The 24441-nt window shown below is 45.2% G+C and overlaps 1 protein-coding gene across 2 annotated transcripts in view; it reads left to right on the top strand.

Moving 5' to 3' along the window:
• The first annotated feature begins 1356 nt into the window (after nucleotides 1-1356).
• The window catches only part of LRP4 (LDL receptor related protein 4), an 85389-nt gene continuing 62304 nt past the window's right edge, over nucleotides 1357-24441 (top strand). For both annotated transcript variants that reach the window (XM_071744826.1, XM_071744825.1), the window contains exon 1: nucleotides 1357-1626. In XM_071744826.1, the coding sequence (XP_071600927.1) occupies nucleotides 1542-1626 (85 nt within the window). In that variant the 5' untranslated portion in view covers nucleotides 1357-1541. The remainder of the gene's footprint in view (nucleotides 1627-24441) is intronic.

The following is a 24441-nucleotide window of genomic DNA, read 5'->3' as shown; positions in this document are numbered from 1 at the left end:
TTTACTCCTTTGCATGCTTTGCCTGTCAAGTGCATGGAAGTCAATGCCATAGTCCTTGTGCTGTTGCACTCATCTATGTAAAGGGGATCTATTCCTGTCTTGAAGCAGTGATTCTGCATATAGAGCAAAACTCCTGATTTTTTTTAAATTTGTGGGCCATATATTATAAATATATGCACAATTTGCTACTTACTGTTTCATATGGTATTTCTGCTCCTGGGCTGTGTCCTCAATGAGCCTCTGTGTTTTAATTTATGTGTATTAGGTTTTTCTTTACAATGATATCAGCTTGTCAAGAGTCAGTCTCTGCTTTATGTTGATATTTTTAATAGAATTCCTTGCATTCACTATTTTACACTTAATTAGTAGGATTGCTGATGATTTGTCTTAATGATTCTTTAAAGGAGAGGATTAATTGGAGCTCTGAATTCATCTATGCAAAGGTTTTAAAAAAGACCATTCCTTTCACTGGCCCTTTGGTGTCATTTTGACAAAATTCCCATCTTCCCCTGTGGTCCAGAGTTCGGACTATCTGAACCAGCTTTCTGTTTAGGCTCCTACTTTGAAATCAACTGGGATTAATTATTTAAGAGCTGTTTCTTGCCTTGCCAAGCCCATGTATTAAAATGTCAAATCCTGCCACAGAGGGTCATAAACCTGGCTATAACAATGATGTCCGATGAAAGCCTGTCTGCTTCTAAATCCAGCAGAGAGACCAGAAGGTGGGGAACACAATTGTCCAAGTGTTAATTTATGCTCCTACAGGCAACGACCGTAGCTTTTTTTTTTTTTTTTAAGGGTAGCCAAGATACGTTCATTACCAGCTGTCTCCGGGCACTGCGGCTGTTAAGGCAAACACCAAATATTAGAACGCTTACCCTGAACGGAGGGGAAAAAAAAAAATAGTTGTTTCTCTTAGATAGCAACACGTATACTGGGGAAAGGGCTCGGGGATGAGGTGTTTTCAGTTTCTGAGGGGTGTTAGGCAAACGGGAATAGGACTCTGACGTTTACCGTGGGTGCAGCAGCCGGCACAAGCCGGGAAGCGGTGGCGAGGCACGGGGGAAGCGCTCAGCCACCGGGGAATGTCGGGCGGCCTGGAGCCGGGAACGATGCGGGTGCTGGGACAGTGCGAGCCGGCGGTGACAGCCCTGTGGCACCGGAGCTGCTTTCGGAAGGGCTTCCCCGCCTGCAGAGAGGGAGCGGGGCCCGGGGGTTTCGCTGCGGAGCTGAGCGGCGGCCCCAGGGAGCACTGAAGGGGAGGAGGGGGTCTCGGTGCGGAGCCGCAGCCCCGGGACCGCCTCTGCCGCGCCGAAAGTTTTTGAAGTGCCTCGGCGCTGGGGGGAGTGGGGCGGGGGCTGCCCCGGCGGGGCTCCTCCTCTGGGGCCGGGCCTGGGCCGGGCGGAGCGGGGAGAGAACCCCCAGCCCTGGAGCTGTCGCGGCTGCCGAGGGAACGAGCGGCGGTGGCGGCGGAGGGACCGGGGGTGCAGCGTTCAGGAGGAGCCCGGGACGTCGCTGCGGGCGGCCCAGGCGCTGCCACCATGAAGCGGCTCGGTGGGGGCTGCTTCTTGACGGCTCCTCCGCAGCTCCTGCTGCTGCTGCTGGGAGCGCTGCTCCGCGCCAGAGGTAAGCGGCTGCCTCGGCGCCCTCAGCCCCCCGGGGGGCCCGGGCACCGTTCGGGGCCGGGCGGTGGGGAGAGCCCTGCCCTGCCCCGCCGCTCACCTGCTCTGCCCTGCCCGCTGCCCCGCCGCAGGACGAAGCCCCGTGCCCCGTCCCGCACCCGGCGCGGAGCTCTCGCTTTCCTCCCTTCCTTCCTTCCCCCGTGGCGCGGTGGGGCTGGCGGTGTCCACCCCCCCACCCCCGGCGGGTTGGGGCGCGGATCCCGGCCGGGCAGCACCGGAGGGTCCCGCCGCCCACGCGGCCGCTGCCCCCCACGGAAGTTGGGCGCGGGCTTTGTTCCCGCGGTGCGGGCGGCGCGGCGGGCCGGGGCGGGCGGGCGCGCAGGTTGCCTCGGAGGCTGCCGTGCCCGGCGTGTCGGGACAGCCGCCGCTGCGGAGCAGGAATGCAGCCGCGCACCCGCAGCCACGGGCCCCTTAAAGGTACAGCCCGGCTCCCCGGCGGTGCCCCGGGCTACCTGCCTCGCCTCGGCGGGGACTCGGGAGGGGGGGTTCTCCCGCAGCGCCCGGGCAGAGTGGGGGCCGAGGCAGGAGCGGTACCAAAAATAGTGGTGAGGGACAAGGGGAGGGGTTCGCTGCGGTCTTAGCAAGCAGGGAAAGCGGTTCCACGAAGTCTCGCCGGTGAAAACTTATCTTTGTGGTCGCTCTGTCGGCTGAAAACAATTGCTGTTTCTTCCTCTTGCGCGGCAGAGCTTTATTTTACAAATGCGCCCGGTGGAGAGAACCTGTGAGCGCTTCACGTAATTGTTTATCAAGAATTAGAAGGCTTTTGGGGGAGGGGTGCGAAGGGGGAGATGCGTACCTCGTTTCTCTTCCTTCACGCCTTTAGGAGCTGCTGTATAATTTCACCCACCCGTTTTCTCCTATGCTGCTCTGAAGTTACAGGAAGCATTTGTAGCAGTGCCGCTGACCTCCATCGTTCTACAAGTATTGCCTCTGGGGCACAGGCACATGGGGTTTGGATTTCAAGTAACATTATTACTCTTTTAACTAGAAGCCTAATTGCAGGCAAGTTTGAGGAAGGTGCTAAAGTAGCTTGGAAAGGCTGAGTAGAGGAGGGTCTGCAGTTCTGTGTTATCAGAAAATCTGATTTTTAGAAACCAGAAGCACTCTTCTAAACTCCCAAGTGCTGCACAGCCTGCAGTGTACAAGAGAGAAGGATCTAAGCCATAGATCTCAATATGGGTGCAGATCTGGATGTGTTTTGTTTTGGCTGCGACCCAGGTGCTCCTAGTTAATGTGTCTGGGCTGTTAACAGCCATGTGGGGGATGTCTGATTGTAAACTGTAGTTTTGCTCATAGGTGGTTGTGCCTTGATGTCTCCAGGACACGTTTTATGGCAGTTTGTCTCTCTTTCAAGTTGTTTTCCCATCAGTGCACTTTCCTGTATCCTCTTGTCAAGTGCCACGTGGGTTTATGATTGGATGTGCAAGCTGATTCCAGAAGTGAGGAGCCTCTTTCCTTCATGGGAAGATATGCTTTGCAATAACACCATTCCTGAGCAATTCTTTTTCCTACTTAAAGCAAGTAAAACGTGAGGAGGTGCCAAGATAGAGGTGACACAGAAGATGCCAAAGTTTTTGATGAGTTGGTGTTCCCCTCCTTAGCTAGAAATTTTTTCATTCGTGTCACTTGGAAATACCTGTGGGGATGGTGTACAGCTTGACCATCTTAAAACACCCACAGCCACAAAACACATGATGCTAAACAGGTAAATTGTTAGAAGTGCTTGATCATTAGCAACTGTGCTTCAGTATACCAGCAGGTAAAGCAAAGAGCTCTGCTGGACTGACCTTGGACTCTCTTTTGATGGATAGTGGCAGTTAAAACTTGAGAAGTCTGCCAAAAAAAGAAAAAAAAGGTAGGTATCTTAAGCTCTTGGAAAATCGTGTTGCAGGTGAAAATGGGTGTCTATAGAGAGAATTTAAAGCTAATGGCATGCATTTTTGGTGCATGGTGATGAAGAAGGACCTGATGTTTTGATGGTCTTTGTTAGTATAAATACAGAATGTCACAGAACCTGTCTGGGTGATGTACTTGTCATTCTGGCTTCTGGAGCTCTGCCAGATGAATACATGGCTTATAGAGCTTCACTCCCTTACCTTCTTGACTACATTTTAGAGCCACTAATCTGAAGTTTATACCTTCATAGCAGTATAGTTTGCAGTGACAATCACTATCTCCACCACGTGTGCTTGGCCTTGCTATTGGGCTCTTGGTGTAATGCAAAAATCCCATTTTCTTGTTGTCAGCTTGGAGCTGATGATGTTCTACTTCCTGGGCTTGTTGAGAGTGCCTGGGTTGGCTGCTGATCAGGTTTGGTGATATTCACATCACCCTGAATTATCTTGACTGTTTATTTTTGTCCAAGTAATGATGGCACTGAGTAACACCCCTACTCTTCTAGAATGAAGCATAAGGTGCTGCAGAAGGCTGACAAATGGTGGTGGTGTGAGTTTTTTCTTGTTTTGTCTGGTTTTGGTTGATTTTTTTTTTTTATTTTACCAATTCTGTTTCTTCTAAAACATGGTAGCATGAGTGGAAAAGCATAAACCATAAATCCTCCTGTATGAAGTTAACATTATAATTTCATTTGTATCAGTTTTATTTAGTGTAGATAAGCAATTTTCTTTTATAGTCTCTTTCCAAAAGCTTTCAATTGTGTGCTTTTGCACTGTTTTCTGATAGACAATCCCATCCTGGGAGTGTGGGTGTATGGAGCAAACAAATTAATAGCTACTTAGTTATGCAAGGTGCTTGCATTGCCAGAGTGTCTTGTGAACCTTGAAGAGGAGTGTTCTGTCCTTGTGGGCCACAAAAATGGGATTTCCAAAAACTTTGAGCAGTTTCTCTACACTCTGTTTGTTGAATGTTGGATATAAATGTTATCTGGTTGTTTGGGGTTCAAACCAGAAGGCAGCTCTTGCTATTATTAACTAGAAAAAGAAATTGAAGTGATTTGTATTTTTTTTTTTTAACTCCTTAAAGCATGTAGTTCTCCAGACTGGTGAAATTAATTTTAAACAATAATTAAAATATTCATTCTGAGAGAATGATCTCTAGTCTGGTAGTTCTCTTGAATCTTCCTCTGCTCTTGTGAAATAAGCAAATATTATCCTTGTTTTGTAAATGTGGGAAGCGAAGTAGAAATTGTCTTGCCCAAGGCCAACTCCATTTCTCCTAGAATGCAACTTGCCATTGAACACAATAGAATATGTGCTTCATAACACTTACAAAAGCTGATAAAGAGATGTTATCTTGAAAACCAGACAAGGTTTTAAAAATGGGTTTAAAGAGTAAGCGCACATCCTACCTCTTTGTTGAATTTTTCTGCTGCTTGTGACTACTGTGGCTGTTTCTCTTTTTAATAATACTTTGAGTTCTCTTGATTATAAAAATATGAAAATTTGCACTGACTCATTAGAGAGAACGGGTAAGTAAAGAGTTGCTTGAAGAAACATACAAGAAAAGTGGACCCTTTATTTCTCTAGCCTTCAGTTATTTCCACCTTAGCTATTTGTGATGTTATCTCAAAGGTGTTTACACAGTGATACAAACACACACCTAAACAGACCATCTTTTAATATGTCTGGGTTTACCTGGTACAACGTCCAGAGCTGGAGCTCTGGCATGCAGCAAACCCACTCCATTAATTGGCACACTTGACTTAATGGCTGTTTTTTTCACACAGATCATGGGGGAGGATGCTAATTGCAGTTGTCACCCATGGGTCTTGTGTGCTCATGGTTAGGCTCTTGCTTTCTGTGTCTGTAGTGCCTGTGGTTCTTTGCCATGGCTGTTATGTCAGGCACTGCTCTTTTATGGGATTTTGTTGTCCATTGTGTGTGAAAACGAGGCACTGTAAGTGCTTTTTTGAATCTCTCCTTTCTGTAGAGCCTTCCCTGTAGATTTCCATTTCCCTGTAATAAAGATATGGATCGAGGGTCTTGTGATTCTGTAGGCTTATGGTTCATTCATCTTGTACATTTGGTTGCTCTGGGAGTATTTGGCTGCCACCCTGTTGTGGGTGAGTTCATGTTCAGATTTTTCAGCTTCCCGGGCATTTTTTTTGCCTCTTGTTATGCAGAAATGCCTCTTAAAAGTTGAAGTATTCCAGCATGTATATTTAGTCTGAGAGACTTGATCTGTGGTGAGTGTTTCTGTGAGGGGTGGAACTCCTTGGCTGCTGGCAGCGTAGGTGAAGGAAGACTCACTATGCAAGGGGGCAAAAATAATTTTTTCATAAAGGCTTTATTAACATCAAACAAAGCTGATGTTTGTGGGATTTTGCCTTGCTAAGTTGTAGATGACTGAAACTCCTCATCAGGTAAAACAACAGGTAAAAAAAAAAGGGGGGGATCGAACAGTTGGAAGTTGGAAACCAACCTTGGTTGGAACCAAGATAAATGTCTACAGCAGAATGCTTTATGTTAGTCCAGCTTTGGGTTGTGAAGAGTAATGAAGCTTGCTTTTATTTTTTTTTTTATTTTTTTTAGGTGGTTCTTGGGTCATGAGATTTCTCTGTATTTAGCCCCCAGTCAGCAAGTCCCAAACCATTAACATTAACATACAGGACTTTATGTGCATATTAAATATTTGTACTGCAAATTTCAGTTTTTAGTCAAAAACTAGGAGACAATGTAGACTCTTGTTGCTCAAGCTGTTGTATGTTAGTGGCAACCTCCTGATGCTGCAATACTGGGGACTAAGAAGCACCAGCTATTTCCTCTGAATGGGTGAGGATGGGAATGGAATTCACCTCCCTGGACTATGGTGATGAGGTTGTTTGAAGAAATATTATCCAACAGAGAATGTATTTGCCTGAAAGCAGACCCCATGTTCTGCAGCATCAAGGTGAAGTTTTACTCCTGGAGTTTAATTTACCAACAGTGAGACATTTATACGTTTATTGTGACTCCAGGAAAGGGAGACCCCTCTCCTGGCTACCAGCATGGTGACTTCCTCCCAATGCCCTAGCAGGGCATAGTCTTCTGTGTCTCTTTGTTGCTGCCTGACAGCCCCTCCCGGCTGCTGGAGCTTTCTGTTCCTATTGCATAGCAGCAGTTCTTTAATCAGAAATCTTGTTAGTATTCAAGGATAATTGATCCGACTCTCTGGTAGGGGGTGGGGGCCCAGCCTTGCATCCTTCTCCTACTTGCCACCCCCAGTTTGACCCCTGTTGTCCCTTTGTTTTCTCCTGTTAAGTTTGTGCCAGTGGTGTGTGTGTGTGCTGTTTTTCCAAACAGTCTGAGGTTGGCTGTAACCAAGAGCAGCAGTTAAAAAGAAACCGATTTCCCCGCTTCCTGGCGTTCAGTTGTTCGGCTCCATTTTCTGGTCTTCTGTGTTTTTGATTTGCAGGGAAGGAACTTGCTTGGTGCCCCCAGGCATCTCTTAAACCCATTCGAACAAACTCCATTATTTCACTGTACTCAGGAATCCTCCTCCTTTAGTCCTAGCACCCATCAAAATAATGTATCCTCTGTAAAGGCCCTCTGGAAAACGTTTAATAGGATCTTTTCAAACTCAAGGAGAGCTCCAGTTGGGAAGGGGGAGGGGAGAAGACTAATGGAAGATCTGACTGTGACTTGCAGGGAGTCTGAACTTGGCCTGTGTCAGCTCTCCCTTCACCTCCATGCTGACGGAGTGCTGAACGGAGCAGATCCAACACTGGGATCAAAGCTGGAAACAAAAGGCTTTGGGAGAAAAATTTCCCATCTGGCCAAGAGGCAGCCACACAAAGGTGGTGCATAATTTATCATTCGAGGTTTATTTCTGCAGTGCTCCTTCTGCAGAGGGAAGTGAAAAAGAAGTGACTCTCCTGCTGTTCTAAAGGGGAAAAGCGACGGCTTTGGAGACTTGAGGCAGGAAAGGGCTGGGGATGCCATGGAAAAAAACATTTTGGTGCATTCTGTATCCAACTCCTCTCTTCTCAGACATTATCAGATGTTTATGTTAGGGGGGAACCCAATTCTTGTCCTTTGAAGTTTGAAAGAGTGAATACTTCAACTTCTCTGGTCATTCCCAAGGCTTGGTGCATGCCCTTGGTAAAATCAGGTTCTTGGGGTTTCTGAGGTATTTTTCTTACCTGAAGGTCTAAGTGCTGTGGCTCTGTGGAACATGGAGGAAGAGGATACATTTGCCCTAAAGGGTTTGTAGTCTAAATTAGACATCTGACATCTGATAAGGATCAGGGATGTGATAAGTCTAGCGGGATAGATAAGGTCGAATATTAAAATAGCATAGCTTTCTAATTAAATTTCCTTTAGCTTTGGCTTAATGGGAAAAGCTTCTGACAGTTTTTCCTTCCAATCTCTTCTTAGAACAAGAACAGAGAGGGGTTTTTGGGTAGCAGTTGGCACCACAGACTACTGAAAACTGGTGACTGGGAAAATAAGGATGAGGAAGCAGATGCAAGAGCAGTGTAAATCATGAGAAGAATGGAATGGGGTACAGAAGTACTGGTATTAACAGAGGCAAAGATAGGCATTTTGGAAATGAGAGCAAAGGACTTGAGCTGGCAAAGGAACAGAAAAGCCATGTAAAGAGATCCAAGTGGAGTAATTACATGGGATCTGATGGCAGAAAGAGTTAATCAGGTTGTATGAGAGGTGGAAGTTTTCAAAGTGGAGATGAGCATAGAAAAAAATCTAATTGCTGAGGCAGGGAAAGAATTATTTTCATAATGCTTCAAAGGAGGATGTGACAACTTGTTAGGGACCTTTAACAGGAGAGTCGCTGACCTAGTGGAGCAGTTTTATGTCCTATAAGGCACTTAGCAGTGGGGACAGAGGTGGAAAGAGGGACTGATGTTGGCATAGTTCTGAGATGGTGAGCCCATGAGATAGAGGTGGTGATGGAGCTCTTTGCTGCAGTGGAGTGTGGGACCTGTCAGGCTTGGGAGCACATAGAGCCAGAGAGATTTTTGGGCAGAATGTTTAGGAAGATACTTTGGAGGACTGTTCTGTCTCAAAAGTATCTAAAGTGTGTGAAATGGGAGGGCAGAGTTGAGAAGAGAACTTGGGAAAAGGCATAAAATGAGAATAGGAGTTTACTCTCTGTTTGGAAAGGAATCTGGGTACAGAAGCAAGAAGACTGGTGACAGAAAATAGCATCTTTCCTGGAAAGGGAGGTTACTTCTCTTCCTCCTCTCCATTAAGAATTGCTCTGTGTAGGAGTGAGTCACTGGTGAGAATGGTTGAAACATAAACATGAGTTGTTCTCAGCCTCCTGCCATGAAAGGCTTTTAAGAAGCATTATATGACTATGCAGGAAAGTTAGATTTAGGTTTCCTGTTCCTTTAGCCTGAATCTCCAGCTCTGTCAGTTCATTTGACTTGGTGACATCTGGTAGTGTCTGGGAGAGATTCTTGCCTAAGGTGCAGCAATTCACTGTACCCAAACCATGTCACATGGGATCTAGGATTAGGCTAAAATACAGACACACCTTCATTTTTTTTTTCTTTGTGCTCCCACCCAATTTTAGTTCTGAATTTCCATAAGTGCTGAATAGTCAAATCTATTCTTTGCAACTCTGAGGGCAAGGGAAAAATATGAGAATTTTCAGGATTGTAATTTCCTGCTTCTGTTCTGCACTTCTGAGGATCAGTCAGGAGGTGGGATAATTCTCTGAATTAAAATTGCCTTTGTTAAGAGCAAGCCAGCTTTACTGCTGTCCTTTCTTTGTGGTTCAGAGTTTGCAACTTCTTCAGGCTTGAAAAATTAGGAAAATGAGGTTTTTGGGATTGTGTTCCTCTCACTGTGTGGTTTTTTTTTTTTTAAAGCCTGTTACTCTTGAAAAGCCTGGGTTGAGTTTCCTACCTCTGGAGGACATGCCTTTAATTTGTGCTGCCTTTTTTAAAGGGGCTTGATTAGCACAGCACCTATTAGCATGAGGAAAACCATTATGGGTCTGCCTTGAGAGAAAAACTGGAGAGTTTGTGGCATGAGAGAGGAAGGGAGATTGGAGGCTACCATTCTGGAGGTTTTGATAGCCAAGAAGCAGGGAGGATACTCATTGGCAAACAGGAGTGCTAGTGGACTGTTTGCATTTTTGCCATGGATCTCAAGTAGAAGTGTTCATATATGTCTAAATTAAGTCTAATTAAATTAAGTCCTTAAGACTAAATCTTAGAAAGCATGATGTGGTGTAGGTGGGAGGCTCTGTTGGGTCTCCTGGCCTCTGGTCATTGCCCTGTTACTAGACCTAAGCTTAATCCAAGGAAAGGGCAGCTTAAATAAAGAGCTGTATCCAGGCAGAGCCAAAGTGCTGAAGGGATTTGTTGTCAGCATTGACTTCAGAAACAGGGAAGGGCTGAACTGAGCTGAGTGGTGAGGTTGCTGCCCTTTGCTACCTTTGCTAGGCCTTAGGGAAGGTTTCCCAGGATCTGATCCCTTTCTTGTACCAGTGAATGGCAGCTGCAAGAAGGTGTTGACTCATGAACAGCTGATTCATGAGAGGTTAAGATAAGATGTCCCCACCACAAGGGTGGTAACTCCTGTCTTGTCCCAGTTCACACTGTCACTGCTCATGAATCAGCACCATCTCTAGGCCTTTGTTCTCTGCATTTTTGAGTGTAAGGAAGAATTCAGACATGCAGTCAGCATTACCTGAGACAGCAGGAGACATTTAGGCCTTTTGGGCATTTTTGGTTTGAGTTTTGTTTTGTTTCCTTTCCTCAGGCTTGGGGTTCTCTTATCTGTGGAGCATCTGTGGCTCAACTCCTCTGGAAGGGCAGATTTGTCATCTTTGCATCTTTGTATTTATGTGGAGTGATTTCTATGCTATTACTACTTTAGCAGGGAAGGACAACCCTGTTGATCCCTTCCTACTGCAACCTGTAACATGCACTACAAATTACTTTGACTTGGAGGGGCTCATCCACTCGTGTTGATTCTCTGAGGCTTCTTTTGTTCTCACCTGCCTCCTGTGAAATGGAAGATGAGGAGCTGTAATCTTGTTTGCTCTTTGTGCAAACTCTGGACCAGAACAAAATAAGGTAATTTCCTAGGCTGAGTTTTCCAGCCCCTAGAAAATGTTGTAGGTTTTTTTTTTTCATACTTCCTTTCTTGCTTGTTATGGCTAGTTCTTCACCCACAAGTCTTCAGAAACCTGGGAGCAAGCATGGAAGCTGGAAAGGAGTATCTAAAAAAATGTGGCAGTTCCTGTGATAGTTTGTCATAACTGTTGGTTGTGCTGGGGAAGCAAACTCTTTGTGATGGTAATGTATACGCTGGAGGAAGAGGAGAAGCTCAGATGATTATTTTCTGAGAAATACCTGATGAGTGGGTTGTTTTTTTTTTTTTTTTTGACCTCAGGTGCTTTAGAACAGACTGGCAGGGGAGAGGGGGTGGCAGACACTTTTCCCTACTTTTGCTTTGCAAACCCCCCTGTTTAGCTGAATCAGATACATGAGGCCACATCTAACACAGTTACAGCAGAGAACTAATGGGAGATATGGGGCAAATTAAACCTAATCAAGTGCAGGAAGAAATAAGCAGTACTCAGAAGCCTTCAGGCAAGGAAGGGAGTGAGGCAGAGATGACATCTTTGCTGTGTGCATCTGGACTTACCCTCTCAGAGGCTGCTGATGAAGTGACTGGGGCAGCTGCCAAAGCCCCTCTGCTTGCTGGCTGGTACACTGGGGTGCACTGGTCCTGCGGGCTCATCTGGGAAAAACATGGAGCTATATCTGCACTGGGTGGGGGATTTTTCTTGGATGATGTCGTAACAACACGCTTTACATCCTGCGTGTCAGGATCTTAAAAATAAATGTGCTGAAGATGCTAAAACTGCCTGTTTAAATGTTGTGAGGAAAGGGGGCCATCAGAGTTGCACCAGGAAAGACTGGAGAGACCACAGAGCCAGCTTTTCTGAGCTGGTGGGCTGCACACCTGAGCCTTCAAGGTAGGGGCTGTAAGGCTCCCTGCCCTTGGGAGGGAAGCAGCAGGGGAGGGAATGGTAGGAGGGAAATGCCAGGAGCTTCAAAAGGAGAGAATTACTGTGGTGTAGGATGGGGCTGAGCAGGGTCCCTCTACAGCTCCAAACCACCCAACCTCAGGAGCCTTTGCATGCCTATGGCTGTGCTGGCTACCAAGTGGTCCTTTTGAGTAAGACACATTTCAACTACTCAACCCATAGGAATAAACACAGTGCTGAGATTTTCCTTCTCTGCCATTTGATGGCAAATTAAACATTTGACTCCCCCAAGAATGAGCTCCAGAGCTGTGTATGTTCCTATGATGTAACTGAAGCAAGGTTAACTTTTTTATTTTCACATGTGCAAGGACATGATAGAGCTAAATCTATGAAATTGATGTAGTGATGGGTACAGGGAAAAAAATGAAAGAATTTCCATTGCTGATCTCTGAATAAAAAGACCTGGTTTCAGTGCTGTCTCAGTTGAAGCAGTAAAAGCTGTCACCACCTGAAAGTACTAGGGAACCATAGACTGAAACCAACTGAAAATGCTGTCCATTCCTACAAAAACATCGTTTCTGGGATTTGGCACTCCTTTTAAAGCTAATGAAGCAAGTAACTTAAACCAGAATCCATCTGTTTGAGAAAATAATCTGAATCTAAACCAGAACACAAGTTCTGTAACACAAAGTCCAAACCTGCTAGCCAACTCGAGTGTCAGAAGTTATTGCACGAAGTTATGATGCTGGCAGATAGTACCAATGAAATGTGCAAAATAAAGTTAGACCCTTACCAGATACTGAACTGGCATGTGCAGCTTTGGGTTGGATACAGGGAGAACAGCATAAATCAAGCTGCAAATGTCTGGGAAAAGAAGTAGGAGGAGAGACTGTGAGTAAAATACAAAAGAAGACCAGAGAGAGCAAGAAGACACTTATTGTACTGGGAATAAAATATTATTCCTTGAAATATTTTAATTTCTATTGCTGGACTCCATGCGATGTCACCTTCCCTGCTGAAACCTGTGTGGAGGCAGGTGCCTCACATGTTGGATCCATTTTTGAGAGAAATTCAACTCTGCTGTCTCTTACATGTGGGTGACACTTGCAGAGCTTGTTTGGCCAATTAAAGTTTGTTTGAATTGTCTGTAGTGGGATGTGGTGCAAGCTCTGATGCAACATGAGGCTCTTTGTAAATGCAGGTTTTGGTGAGAACTTCTCTCTAAAATATCTAGTAATTTTGTTGCTGTTGTGAATTGGCTCCTTCCTTTCTGTGGTCCGCTGTTGCGTGGTTGATGTTTGAAAATGAGATGTTTTCCATCTGGTTAAGAAATTGGATTTATCCTTGGAGGCCTGAACTACTGCCTTTACTTGGAGGAAATAATCAGTGTTCCAACTGTGCCTCATCATCACTCACTTGCCCTCCTGTAGATCCATGTCTCTTTGCAAGGACACAAGAAGAAATGACTTATGGACCATAAACTGCATTTTGCCTGCCCTCTATTCCTTCATCTCTATCACCTTGTTCCTCTGCTTCTGTTTAAACTTTATAAATTTCAACAAACTACTTATAAGGATTGAGCAGGGGGTGGGACAGTGGAGATGAGGCTTTTCTGGAGCACGGTCAGTGGCTGGCCTCAGGTGACATTAGAAATGTAGCTGCAAATGACTTACAGGGGCACGTTACTGGTTTGGAGCAGGGTTTAGTATGCCCTTGCTTTGTGGGAAACAAATTTTTTGTTTTAAAAATACAGTTTCAGAGTACTATAAACTTTTTTCCATGTTTTAGAATGTGAAGAGGATGTTTTGCTCCTGCTGCCTTTTGCTGGCAGTAAACTTGGTATCTCTTTGGACTGTTCTCTGCCTGCATTATTTGAGGCTTGACCCACAGGGTGTGGTTTCATGTTGTGCCTAATCTAGGGTAGCTGTGGTTGCCCCACACAAGCAATCTCTTCCCCCTTGTACCCTTGGTAGGTCCGTGTGTCTGTCTGCTGGGTGAATGGGTTCAGCTTGCTGAGCTGTCACAAGATCACAGAATCATAGAATTGGCTGGGTTGGAAGGGACCTCAGAGCTCATCAAGTCCAACCCTTGATCCACTCCCCCCGTGGTTCCCAGCCCATGGCACTGAGTGCCACATCCAGGCTCTTTTGAAATATCTCCAGGGATGGAGAATCCACCCCTTCCCTGGGCAGCCCATTCCAATGGCTGAGCACCCTCTCCAGAAAGAAATTCTTTCTCATGTCCAACCTAAACCTCCCCTGGCACAACTTGAGACCTCTTGTGCCCTCTTGTCTTGCTGAGAGTTGCCTGGGAAAAAAGCCCAACCCCCCCCTGGCTCCAACCTCCTTTCAGGGAGTTGGAGAGAGTGATGAGGTCTCCCCTGAGCCTCCTCTTCTCCAGCCTCAACACCCCCAGCTCCCTCAGCCCTTCCTCACAGGACTTGTGCTGGATCCCTTCCCAGCCTCCTTGCTCTTCTCTGGACCTGCTCCAGGACCTCTATCTCCTTCCTAAACTGAGGGGCCCAGAACTGGACACAGTACTCGAGGTGTGGCCTCACCAGGGCTGAGCACAGGGGCAACTCTGTGAAACCAGTGGCACCATGGGCTGTGTGGTGGTAGCAAGCTGGAGATTTGCTCCTCAGTGAGCTGGTCAGCATGGGCCTGATGGAGGGAGGCACTGCCTGTGCTGCTGCTTCCCTTGGCTTTAACAGGAATTTGGAAAGACTTTCCCTGGAAATAAGGGAAGGTAAGAATTCAAGCTCAGCGTTCAGTTTCTTTGGCTCAAGCACAGGCTTTTTAAATTTTATTTATCCAGGCTCTTTATTGTGTTGTACTTGTATGACAGTCGTCATGCTGTATGAGTGTCAAAGTGTGATGAAAAATCAACCTCTAGATGCTGCAAAGTGTGCAGTATGTCAATTGGTCATATTTTCTGTGGTGGAAACTCTGCTCAAAGGAGGAAGCAAATGTTGGTGATTTTGTTTTACTCAGGTGAGCACAGATTTACCTTGTTATAGCCAGATAAATTATTCATCTGAATATGGAAAGCTTCATCCCCTTGTTAGTGCCTTGACTCTTCTTGCTGAATTTTGCCTTTTAAATGACTGTTGTGTAGCAAAGAGAGGTTTTCTTGACCCTTATTTACAGAACCTGGGTCCGAGTCTCACTTGCTTTCTCTTCTTCTCTCCAGTGATGCTGTGGTTTCACAAACCTGCCCTGAGCGTGGACACAAAGGGAAGCACAATCCCACCCTCCTCCAGACTTGATGCAGAAGGGGCAGCACTGATGTGAGCTGCCTCGTTAGACAGAGCTTGCTGTTTGGAAACATAAGCTGCCTAAATGCCCATTTCTGTTCTCCCTGAATGAGTATGTGGCAGGCTGAAGGGGAAGATCTACATGGGTGGAATCTCACACATGAATTGTCAATTGGATCATGTAAAGATTCACTCTGGTGGAAATTACAGCTTCACAGTGTTACATGCAGAGTATGCATACAAGAAGGACAGTGCCTACTCTGAAGACTGGATGATTTCCACATCTAATAGATATATCAAATAACTGATTAATATAGTAAATAGAAGCTCCACTTAAATTGCTTTGCCTTACAGTCTGTATGCTGATACGTCTTGCCCTGTCCTGTCCCTCCCCAAAATATCTTCCTGTTAAAGCTACTTGTCTTTTTTTTTTTTTTTTTACCCACTCTGGTCTGCTGTGTGCAACATTATCACAGTTGAATAGATGCATTTGTTGTGTCTGGGGTCTGATAGTGGGAGAATGAAAATTCTTCTAAGATGCAATGCCCTTCTAAGAGGATCTAGCTGCTGTTTTTGTCCTAGATAGTCCATGTTCCTGTTATTTGCCAGCACTTTCAATGAGTGGTTCACATTAGTCCAATGAAGGTTATCATGTCTGAACCCAGCTCACTGAGATCTTTTCTGCCTCTGAGACTCTTCCACCCTGTCCTGACTGCAGCAGCTCTTAGGGTGGACTGCAAGTGGTATTTAACCGTGTAACCACAAATATCAAGAACTATGAGAACAGAAGCATAACTTGGACTTGGTTAGGGATTCAAGTGTTAAACCCTGGATTCCTGACTTGGGATGGTTTTAGCCATGGCCAACTTTAAATAATAATTTTTGAATGCTCCTTTTTGCTGCTTTGTAGCAGCAAGCTGAATTGCTGGGTAGAATTCTGTAAACACGCAATTGGTTTCAGTGTCTGTATTTACCCAATAGCTTTGGTGTTTTTCCCCTTAACCTTTGGAACTTGATTTGGGAGTGTCCTTTTTGTAAGATGTGACGCAGATATTCCCCATAATTGTTGTGCCAGGTGTGCTAACGGTTGGCGTTTACAGACTTCTTTCAAGTGTAAAGAACTGAACCATGGTGACTGGTTGTTTAAGAGATGTTTTTATCTGCATACTGTGGCTTTTCTTCCAGATTAGAATGTTACATTTTTTTAAAAACATTTGCTGTACAAGTGTAGCATGAACTAATTCACCATGTCTATTCCTTTTCATAAGAATTTTCAGCACAGTTGCATGTATACCCTCATTCTGAATGTACAAACACCGGGTAAACAGACTGTAAGAAGAAAATAACTCTTTGACTAGAGTAGTAAATATGTCTGGAAAGACTTAAACAGGAACTGACCTCAACTTCTTCTGTCACTTTGGCTCCGAGGCCGTGTTTTTTGCAAGCAGTGAGGCAAAGGAAGGAATCCTCCTCACCCAGCCCTGTTTGAGTTTGAAGACCTTTCAGGTTTGCATCTCTTCACTGCTCATTGTTGACTGGACCAGTTTCCCACCAGGCTGTGCAGATCTTGGGGGTCATGGGACTGGGAGTAGGGGCAGGAGGTCTGGCAGCTCCTGAACTGATGGATATGAACCACAGCCTTGAAGTTTCTCTCCCATTTTGAGCAAGTATCAGTGGGTTTCTGGAGGACCCAAGTGTTATCACTTCAGCACAGTCACATCAAGGCTGCTTCCTGTCCTTCATGTGCAGAAGAGGGTTTGTTCTGGGAGGATGGCTGGCAAAGAAATTGAGAAACTATGTTATAGCATGAAGGGCTTTCCATCTTCCCCCCAAAAAACAGTCATGTTCTTCTGAGGACTTGATGCCTAAATCATCTTGGATGTATTTCAGTTTGCTAAATGTTTATGGAGTTTTGAGGAGAGACATGGGAATGTTTTCCAGAATGCTGTTACTGTTTGTTATTCCACAGTGTTTGATAGTGTGCTCTTAAAAATGGATGGAGGGGACCAAACCTCTACGCACACTTCTGAGAATCTGGAATCAATGTTCAGCCTTGGAATAAGGGACCAGGAAATGGGAAAGCTAACAGCTCAGCCTCTGAGGTTGGGATGTGTGCTATCCTGACCATAATGGTGTGGAGATTAGTGGTGTGCTGTGACTTCACCAGATCTGATCTTGACTCATAAAGGCTCCTTGGCGGAAGGTCCAAATGTACCAGATGTTCTTACTTAGAGCATGATCTGTAGGAATAAATGTTATGTTCTTACAGTGTCTGGGAATGGCAGTGTATGGTAGCAGAAATATTTAGCAAGTTTAGTCCAGATACAAACTGCACACTAAAGCCTTTTTCCCCGCGCAGAAATCTACCACAAATCTATTTTCTTTTTTTTCTGACTGAAAAAAAGGAATTTTACTGCGCAACCATTAAAATCAATTACTACGTAACTATTCAGAGTGGAAAGAGAGGCAAAAAGTCTGTCCAACTGGAAAAAAAACTCCCAGGAACTTCTCAAAGTGGATTTTGGAGATTACTGGAGATAAAATTCTGCAATGAGTAGAAGTAACTACACAAGGAGCCCTGTCTGCCACACCTTTACTGCTGTCCAGTCATTTTGAGGAGCCTTGTAGCACTGATAGGCTTGGGTCATTCTTTGATCAGAGGAAATTCTCTATACCATGCTGAATAACATCACTTCTTACAATGCCCATGAATTGCCTCAAAAACTTGATTCAACTTGATTTATCTGTTGCACTGTACTCCCCAAAGTACAATGGAATAGCAGAAGGAAGAAGAAGATAGAGGGCTCTTGAGAAGAAGGATAGAGAAGGCTCTTGAGTTATTGCAGTAAATGCAGCTGTAGGACTCAGCAGAAGATGCTGCAGTGTCTTATCATAGCTTTTGGCTCCAAGGTTGTGGTTCTAGCAAAAGGCAGAATGCCTGCATGCCGGGCAAACTTCTCCTCTGTAGACAGAACATTTATTAAAAGGCCTTTTCAAAGTGCTGAAAGTTCTTCTCCTGGGGCTGAATGATGTGTTTGCTGAAATTATTTGTGGGCCTTGTGAGGAATCTGTGTCTTTTACTTAGATATGCACTTCAAATCCTGGAACTTGGTCCAGTTCTTAATAATATTGTTAATACAGGCTCTTCTCATGAGAAAAATCTGCAGGCATCTCTAGCCTGCTTTTGTGTAGAAGCAATGCTTATTTCAATATGTGTGCATATCTCCTCACCCAAAAAACTTGTCTCGGAGAATAAAAGTTTGATGAAAATAGGCAGCACAATAAAGGGAAGGCACCACAGAAGCAACTTGGCTGTGGGTGGAAATTCCACATGAGTTTGCATTTTGTTAGACATGAAAGAATCCCCTCCCTCCCTTTGGCAAGAGATGCACCAAAATGGATTATTAGAGATGAATCCATCTGAAACTGGCTTTGTTAGTTCTGCTTCTCGTGTGGGTATTGAGATTTATCAGGTGTGCAAGTTGGAGCCTTGCTGGACATCAGCCTGTTCCCAGGTTCTGAAGTAGTGGCAGTAGTTCAGGCACTTAATTCACCAAGCTCAGGAGATATTTAGTCCTCTCTCATTAGGAGGCTGAAGTCCTCAATGAGCTCTAACTGGCTTGCACTTCAGTACTGCTCAAAAGCTTTGGCTGGTTTAGGATATGGCTGCTTGGCTGCAAAATGATATTTCTGTCTAGAAGCATGTTAAACTTGTGTTCTGAGCTAAGTGGCTGCTGGCTGGTTCTCAAAGATGAATGAGAGGCTTGGGGTGGTGTGGTTTTTTTTCTCTGTTTAAACTCATGAAATTTTAAGACTGGATTTTATCTGTTACGGCTCTGATATTTTTGTGCTCATCCGCAGCTTTAAGGTCTAAGGAGGCTGTGCCCTCCTGCATAGCAAGAAATTTTAGCTGGGTATCTGAAATTATTACTGCTCACAATGATTCTCCCTATGCTGCTGAATATTAGGTAAAATATTGCTGAATGCCACACTTTACAGCCTGGCAACTTTCATTTATTTTAGCATGCTGGATGATAAACTGATGCTTTTGGAGCTGTGGACAGCTGTCCTGAGGTAATATCTTGCCAGATAAGATCCTCCAGATTGCTGGCTCTACTCTGATTGAACTGGAAGGAGGCTGCAGGCATGACACTCTTTTCCCTCTGGAGACTCCGATCTCTTGGTCCTCAGGTTGTGTTACAAGGTCTGTGTTCCTCAGCCTGGGCCTGCCCAGGGTGGAAGCTGGCTGAGAGGTTTTTGCCGAGGGCAAGGAAAGGAAGGAAAAGTGTCCTGTGTGCTTCCAGATCTGCTTGGCATCTAGGAAATGAGAGACATTTTATAATGCAAGTTGAACCAGTTCTGATGGTTTTTCCTAATCGGTTACATTCAAAAGGCCAAAGATATTTATTTCTTTTGCTGACTTTTTTTTCCTGCCTTTTTTTTTTTTTTCTTCTCTCCTGCCATTTTGTTTTCCTCTCTCCCCTTTGTCTTGCTTTCAGTTCACCCATCTGCATCTGATCTTGCCCAGGCAGCTGCTGCTCTATTTGTATGTTCCCTGGGGGAGCTCTGGTGCTCCTTTAAGATCTCCTGTTGCTTTGGGAATTCACCTTTTAGACATGGTGCTTCATTAGCCTCCCTCATTTATTTAGTACTGTGAGAAAAGATTTCCCCTCCCAAAAAGCAGAAGAACGAGTTTCCAGCGGCATCTGCTCCACAGAAGAAAGTCTCCATGTAAATAGAACAGGTTTAAAAGCCTCCCATTGCTGGCAAATGAGCGGCTGGGGAGTTTCTGAAGGAATATTATTCAACCAGTTGGCACTTGGAGGCCTTTTTGGAGGCGAGGGCTGAAGAATTCCCTCCGTTTCCTTCCCTCCTGGGGAGGGGTCGCACACCAGTGAGCGGCCATGCTGCTGCCTCACGCCCTTCTCCCTCTCCCCTCGCCTCCGTCTCGCCACGGTCGCTCCCTTTTTGTTGCTGCTTGTTACAGACAAAAGAGCTGTTCGGGATCTTTCGACCCGTTGGGTTCTGCTTTTCCTCATGTTTTTCCCATTCTCCCCCGCCGGGCCGGGTGGGAAACCCATTCCCGCCACAGGCGGTGGTGGGAACGGGCCCGGGCCTCACTTATCACCAGTGACAAATCAATGGCAGCTTCAGAACCTGGGCTCCCAGCGTCCTGCCTGGCCCAGTGCTGGAGCAGTGGGAGGCTTTCCCTGGAGGATAAAGGGCTCCTCGCAGCTCTGAGTTGTTGCCTTAAATCTCGCTGAGGAAACCTTTTCATTCCCCTCAGCGGCGGCCCCTTCCCCTCTGGGTTTGTCTTGGGGAAAGGGGGGAGCACTGGGGTTTGTGAGGGATTTTTGGCTTCCCCTGCACAATCGTCTGGGGAGGGCAGGCAGGGCTGGGCTGACAAAACCTGCCCCAAAGCACCTGGAGTCCTGCAGGGCTCCTCACACCACAGGTTTGCAGTGGGTATTCCTACCAACAGTGAAGCTTTTCCCTCATCTTTTGTGAGGGGAGAGGGGTGGGATGGATTTGAGAGGTGGGAGAGAGAAATAAATTTTATATATGCAAGGGAGGGAAGAATGGAGATGGGTGAAGGGATTTCTCTCTGGGTTCTGTGGGCCAGGCTCTTAGAAGGGGCCTTTGTCAGGATTCAGTGTCCATTCTAAAGCTTGAGCATGTCTGGGGAGCATCGGTGTTGAACCTAAGGGAGGAGGGAGATTTAGGTGGAAAACACGTAATGGTTTGGGCTTGGCTGTTCAGAAAAACAAAAAACATTCACTGACAAGCCCCTTCTGGATGGTTTTATCTGAAGCGTTGGTGTAGGCTGAAGCACGGCCTTTTCTTGTACTAAGGATGTCTATCTTATTTCTGCTTAACCATTCTGTATGTTTTTGTGCTTGGTTTCATGTTCTCTCTACTACCTGTGAATTATCTCTTGATTTCTTGTTCATTTCATCTGGGTCCCAGTGCCAGATGTGGGAGAAATCAGAAAAGCGTTGTCTCTTTACAGCAAACTACTACAGCTTCACTGACAGGTTTTGGCTTTGGGAGTTCCTTGAGCTGGTTACTGTAGTCCTGATGTAACCAGGTATGGTCATGTCTATGTGCTGGTTCTGTCCCCCACTTCTAAAGCTCCAGTGGAGATATCTAAACAGCATGAAACTGCTTGATCATGTCAAGAAGAGATCATATGAGACCACTTCTCCTTAGCTTTATGGAATAAAAGTAATCAGGCTGCTTCCTTTGAACATTCCTTTCCATTCCTGCAGGGCTGGCAGCAAGCTTGGTGTGCCCATAGTTTGGGGCTAAATTCTTACATTAGCTAAGCTCTGTTGCATGCATTATTTGCTGTGTGTTAAAGATTCAAATGTCTTCTTAGATGTAATGCTTTGATTATAGTGGGAATGATGCTGGAGCATCATCTTGTTTCAGATGTATCATGTTCAGAAATTCGATTTAGGCAGATGCTTACCTGTGTCAGTGTTTTCCCAGGGCCCTGAGTACTTCTGCTTTGAGAGCTCAGGCTTTAAGCTGAGCAAATCCAGGGGCTGCACATGAGGAGAATGGACATCCTAAACTCTGTCCAAGGCCTGGATCATCTTCCATTTCCTGTCAGTTAGTCTAAGGCTGGACTAGATGATCTTGGAGGTCTCTTCCAACCTAAACATTCTGTGATTCTGTGAAATTTCCAGATACAAATCCAGTCTCCAAACGATCAGCAGAATTTAGTAAGTAAAGGCTGACCCCTGTGTCAGCACATGAGGAAAATGGGCAGGGAAGGCAAGACTGCTGAGCTGTGGTAAAGCTTGCAGTAAAGGTCTTGGCATGGATATAGCCAATGCTTTTACATAAGGGACATCCTTGCCTGTGATTTAGAGGTGAAGAGTCCTTTGTGGAATAAGGACTCCTTCTTTGTTGGGTAGGAGTACTTATTTGTAGGAAAAAATTACTAATACGCCAAGCACAGACCTAAGTCAAAAGAATGTGCATAAGTATGGAGATTTTCAAGCATCCTTATTCTCACTGGCATCTGGTGACACATTTTCTGTGAACATCACATCTGGTGAACATCTTCTGTGTTGTTCTTGATGAATATTTGTAAAAGCATTTTATCCTTAGAACATCACAACTACCAGCGAGGCAAAGTTTGTAGGGAGAGAGAGCAATTCAGTTAGACCATCTACTATGGCTGGGAAAACAGATGAGCCTTTGAGAGCAGCTTCTCCTGAGAACTAAAATAGAAGCTTAGGTCTTTAAGTGCAAGCTGAGAACAGTTGCTTTGAGTTCATCTTGACTGTGTTAATGAATTAGAAATTCAAGAGAAGGTTCCTGACATCTCTGGAGCAGAAGGGGATGTGTGGGAAAGGAGTGATGCCACAGAGGCTAAGGCTTCCTCAGTCCCTTCCTGATTTTCTTTCTTTTTGGTTGATTAAAGTCTGGCCACTTTCTAGCTTTCCAGACTAAAACTTGAGGGAGGAAGAAGAATTTGTGCTTAAAAATGTCTGTGAAACTTCAGTTAGAAGTGATTCAATGAGCTTGGGCAATAAAGATAGAGAGAAAATGCACTTTTTCTTGCCATGTATAAAATTTTCCCATAGTACAGAAAAGCCTGAGAATGCTGAGTCTCCCATTTTCCAGAAATAGAAAAAAAGCAGAAGGGCTTTAAAGAATCTTTGGTTTCTCTGAAATTCACCCATGCAGCCCCTTTTTTCTCCAGGAGAAGACAGCTGAAGTAGGCTGTTTCTCTGTGATATGATGCAGTATTGAAGATTATGTTGCAATGAAAGAAGTAACATGGTCATGAGTCTGTCATCCCACAAGGCCATAAATAGAGTGCAGAAAACCAGTGCAGCTGTGTGATGCCATATACTGAATAAATACAATCTGTCTGCCTGTTCATATTCTTCCAGGTATTTTTGAAGGGTTAAATTTTTGCTAGTTCTTATCCATCTGGATCACTTTTCTCCTCTTTTGCACTCAGCTTGCACCTGGATTAAACGTGGGCAATGTGTGCTCAGTGGAAACAGGGAGACAGGGTGGCTGTGTTTACACTTGGTTTGGATCAGGTTTGAATTTCTGGGTGTTTTGGGGGATAATGCAAGTGTGCAGAAGGAAGAAAATTTAGAAGGAAAGAATATCAGAAGGTAACTGGATTATGGGAGTAGGGAAGCTTTTTATTAGGCATAAAAGGGATGGGGGAAAGTGGAAGGAGGAGATTTCTGGGTAGTAGGGATGAGATGGGAGACACTGCCTTGTGCTCTTTTTTCCTACAGCGAGGCTGTTCCTCTTGCTCCCAGGTCCTTCTTCTTGCTTGCCCACAAAAAACCTCTTGTTTTTCAAGTTCTTGTCCTTTTTCTTAGGAAAAAGGGACTTGAGAGTTTGAGAGGCTCACCTTTTTTGCCACAGTGTTTTTATACCACCGGTCTTGCTCCCCTTCTGTTGTGTTTCACGAGTACCCAGCACCTCTGCAAACCATTCCTTGGCTTTTTGGGTTGGACACTTTGGAGCAGAGGTTTCTGGCTTGGGACTCTGGCTGTCTGAAGTCTGTAAAATGGAGCTGATGAAGCCATTCACCACAGTAAGATGTGAAGACAAATGAATCTCTGTTTATGGACTGCTTGATGGTTCTTGTGATGAATACCACGTAATAATTTTACATTCAGCTACAGACTTTGTGCTGCGAGTAATTTGGTGCCATAAACTGCAAAAGGGGCTTGGTAGAGGCTGTGCAGGGAAATTTAATTCTGGGATTCCATGAAGCTTTTTTCCTTTGCTTATAATAGATTTTAAATGCCCTGTGTGATCAATAGCAGCTGGATATATTTTCTTCTGAAGCATGCTGTATAAGATATTATCTTTGTCAGACTGTTGCTCAGTTCTGCACACCAGGAAGCAGCCTTTTAAAATTCACTCCTGTAAAAATAAATTTACTGAAATCTTCCAGGGTCTATAACACCAGACCTGTTCCCTCTTTCCCTTCAATGGAGAGAGAGCTCTTGGGGAGTCATGGTGTGTCTCCTAGCATGCTGTTAACTGTGGTTAACCTGTTCCTTATGGACCATTCAGTGATGTCTGATTTTTTTTTTTATACTGGCACATATCCCACTTTGTTGGGGAATATGTGTGTGTGTGTACATATACTATAATCTTATTTCTTTCCTTGGAGTTGTCCCATAGCATCTTCCTCCTATTTCTGCTCCTTTAGGAAGACAAGATCCGGGTCTCTCCAAGTGCTTCACTTGCAGCCTTATTTAGCCTCTTTTGACCCATTCCCTGGTCAATGAGTGTTGAGTAGAGGCCACAGGTCTGCACATGAAAACACAGGGAACACGAGTTGAGATCCGTGTTAATTTCCCCCCGGAAACTGCCTCTCTGTAATTACAGTTCCAACATCCTCCAGAATAAAAGGGCCCCATCCCCCCCTGCAGCCCCCCTGGCAAATTTGATGCTCCTTGCAGCAGGGAAACCAGGCGTGGAGGGGAGCAGGTCAGCTGGGGCCTGAGAATGCTTCCCTTCCCTGTCTTCATTGCAGGAGAGTGGTGGGGGTTTTCCCTCTCCCCAACCCCTTTCTTGCCTCTTCCTCCAAATCTCCCGAGT

This window comes from Heliangelus exortis, chromosome 5 (assembly GCF_036169615.1).
Source record: "Heliangelus exortis chromosome 5, bHelExo1.hap1, whole genome shotgun sequence".
In the NCBI taxonomy this organism is placed as follows: domain Eukaryota; kingdom Metazoa; phylum Chordata; class Aves; order Apodiformes; family Trochilidae; genus Heliangelus; species Heliangelus exortis.
This window is presented reverse-complemented; position numbering and strand designations above follow the sequence as displayed.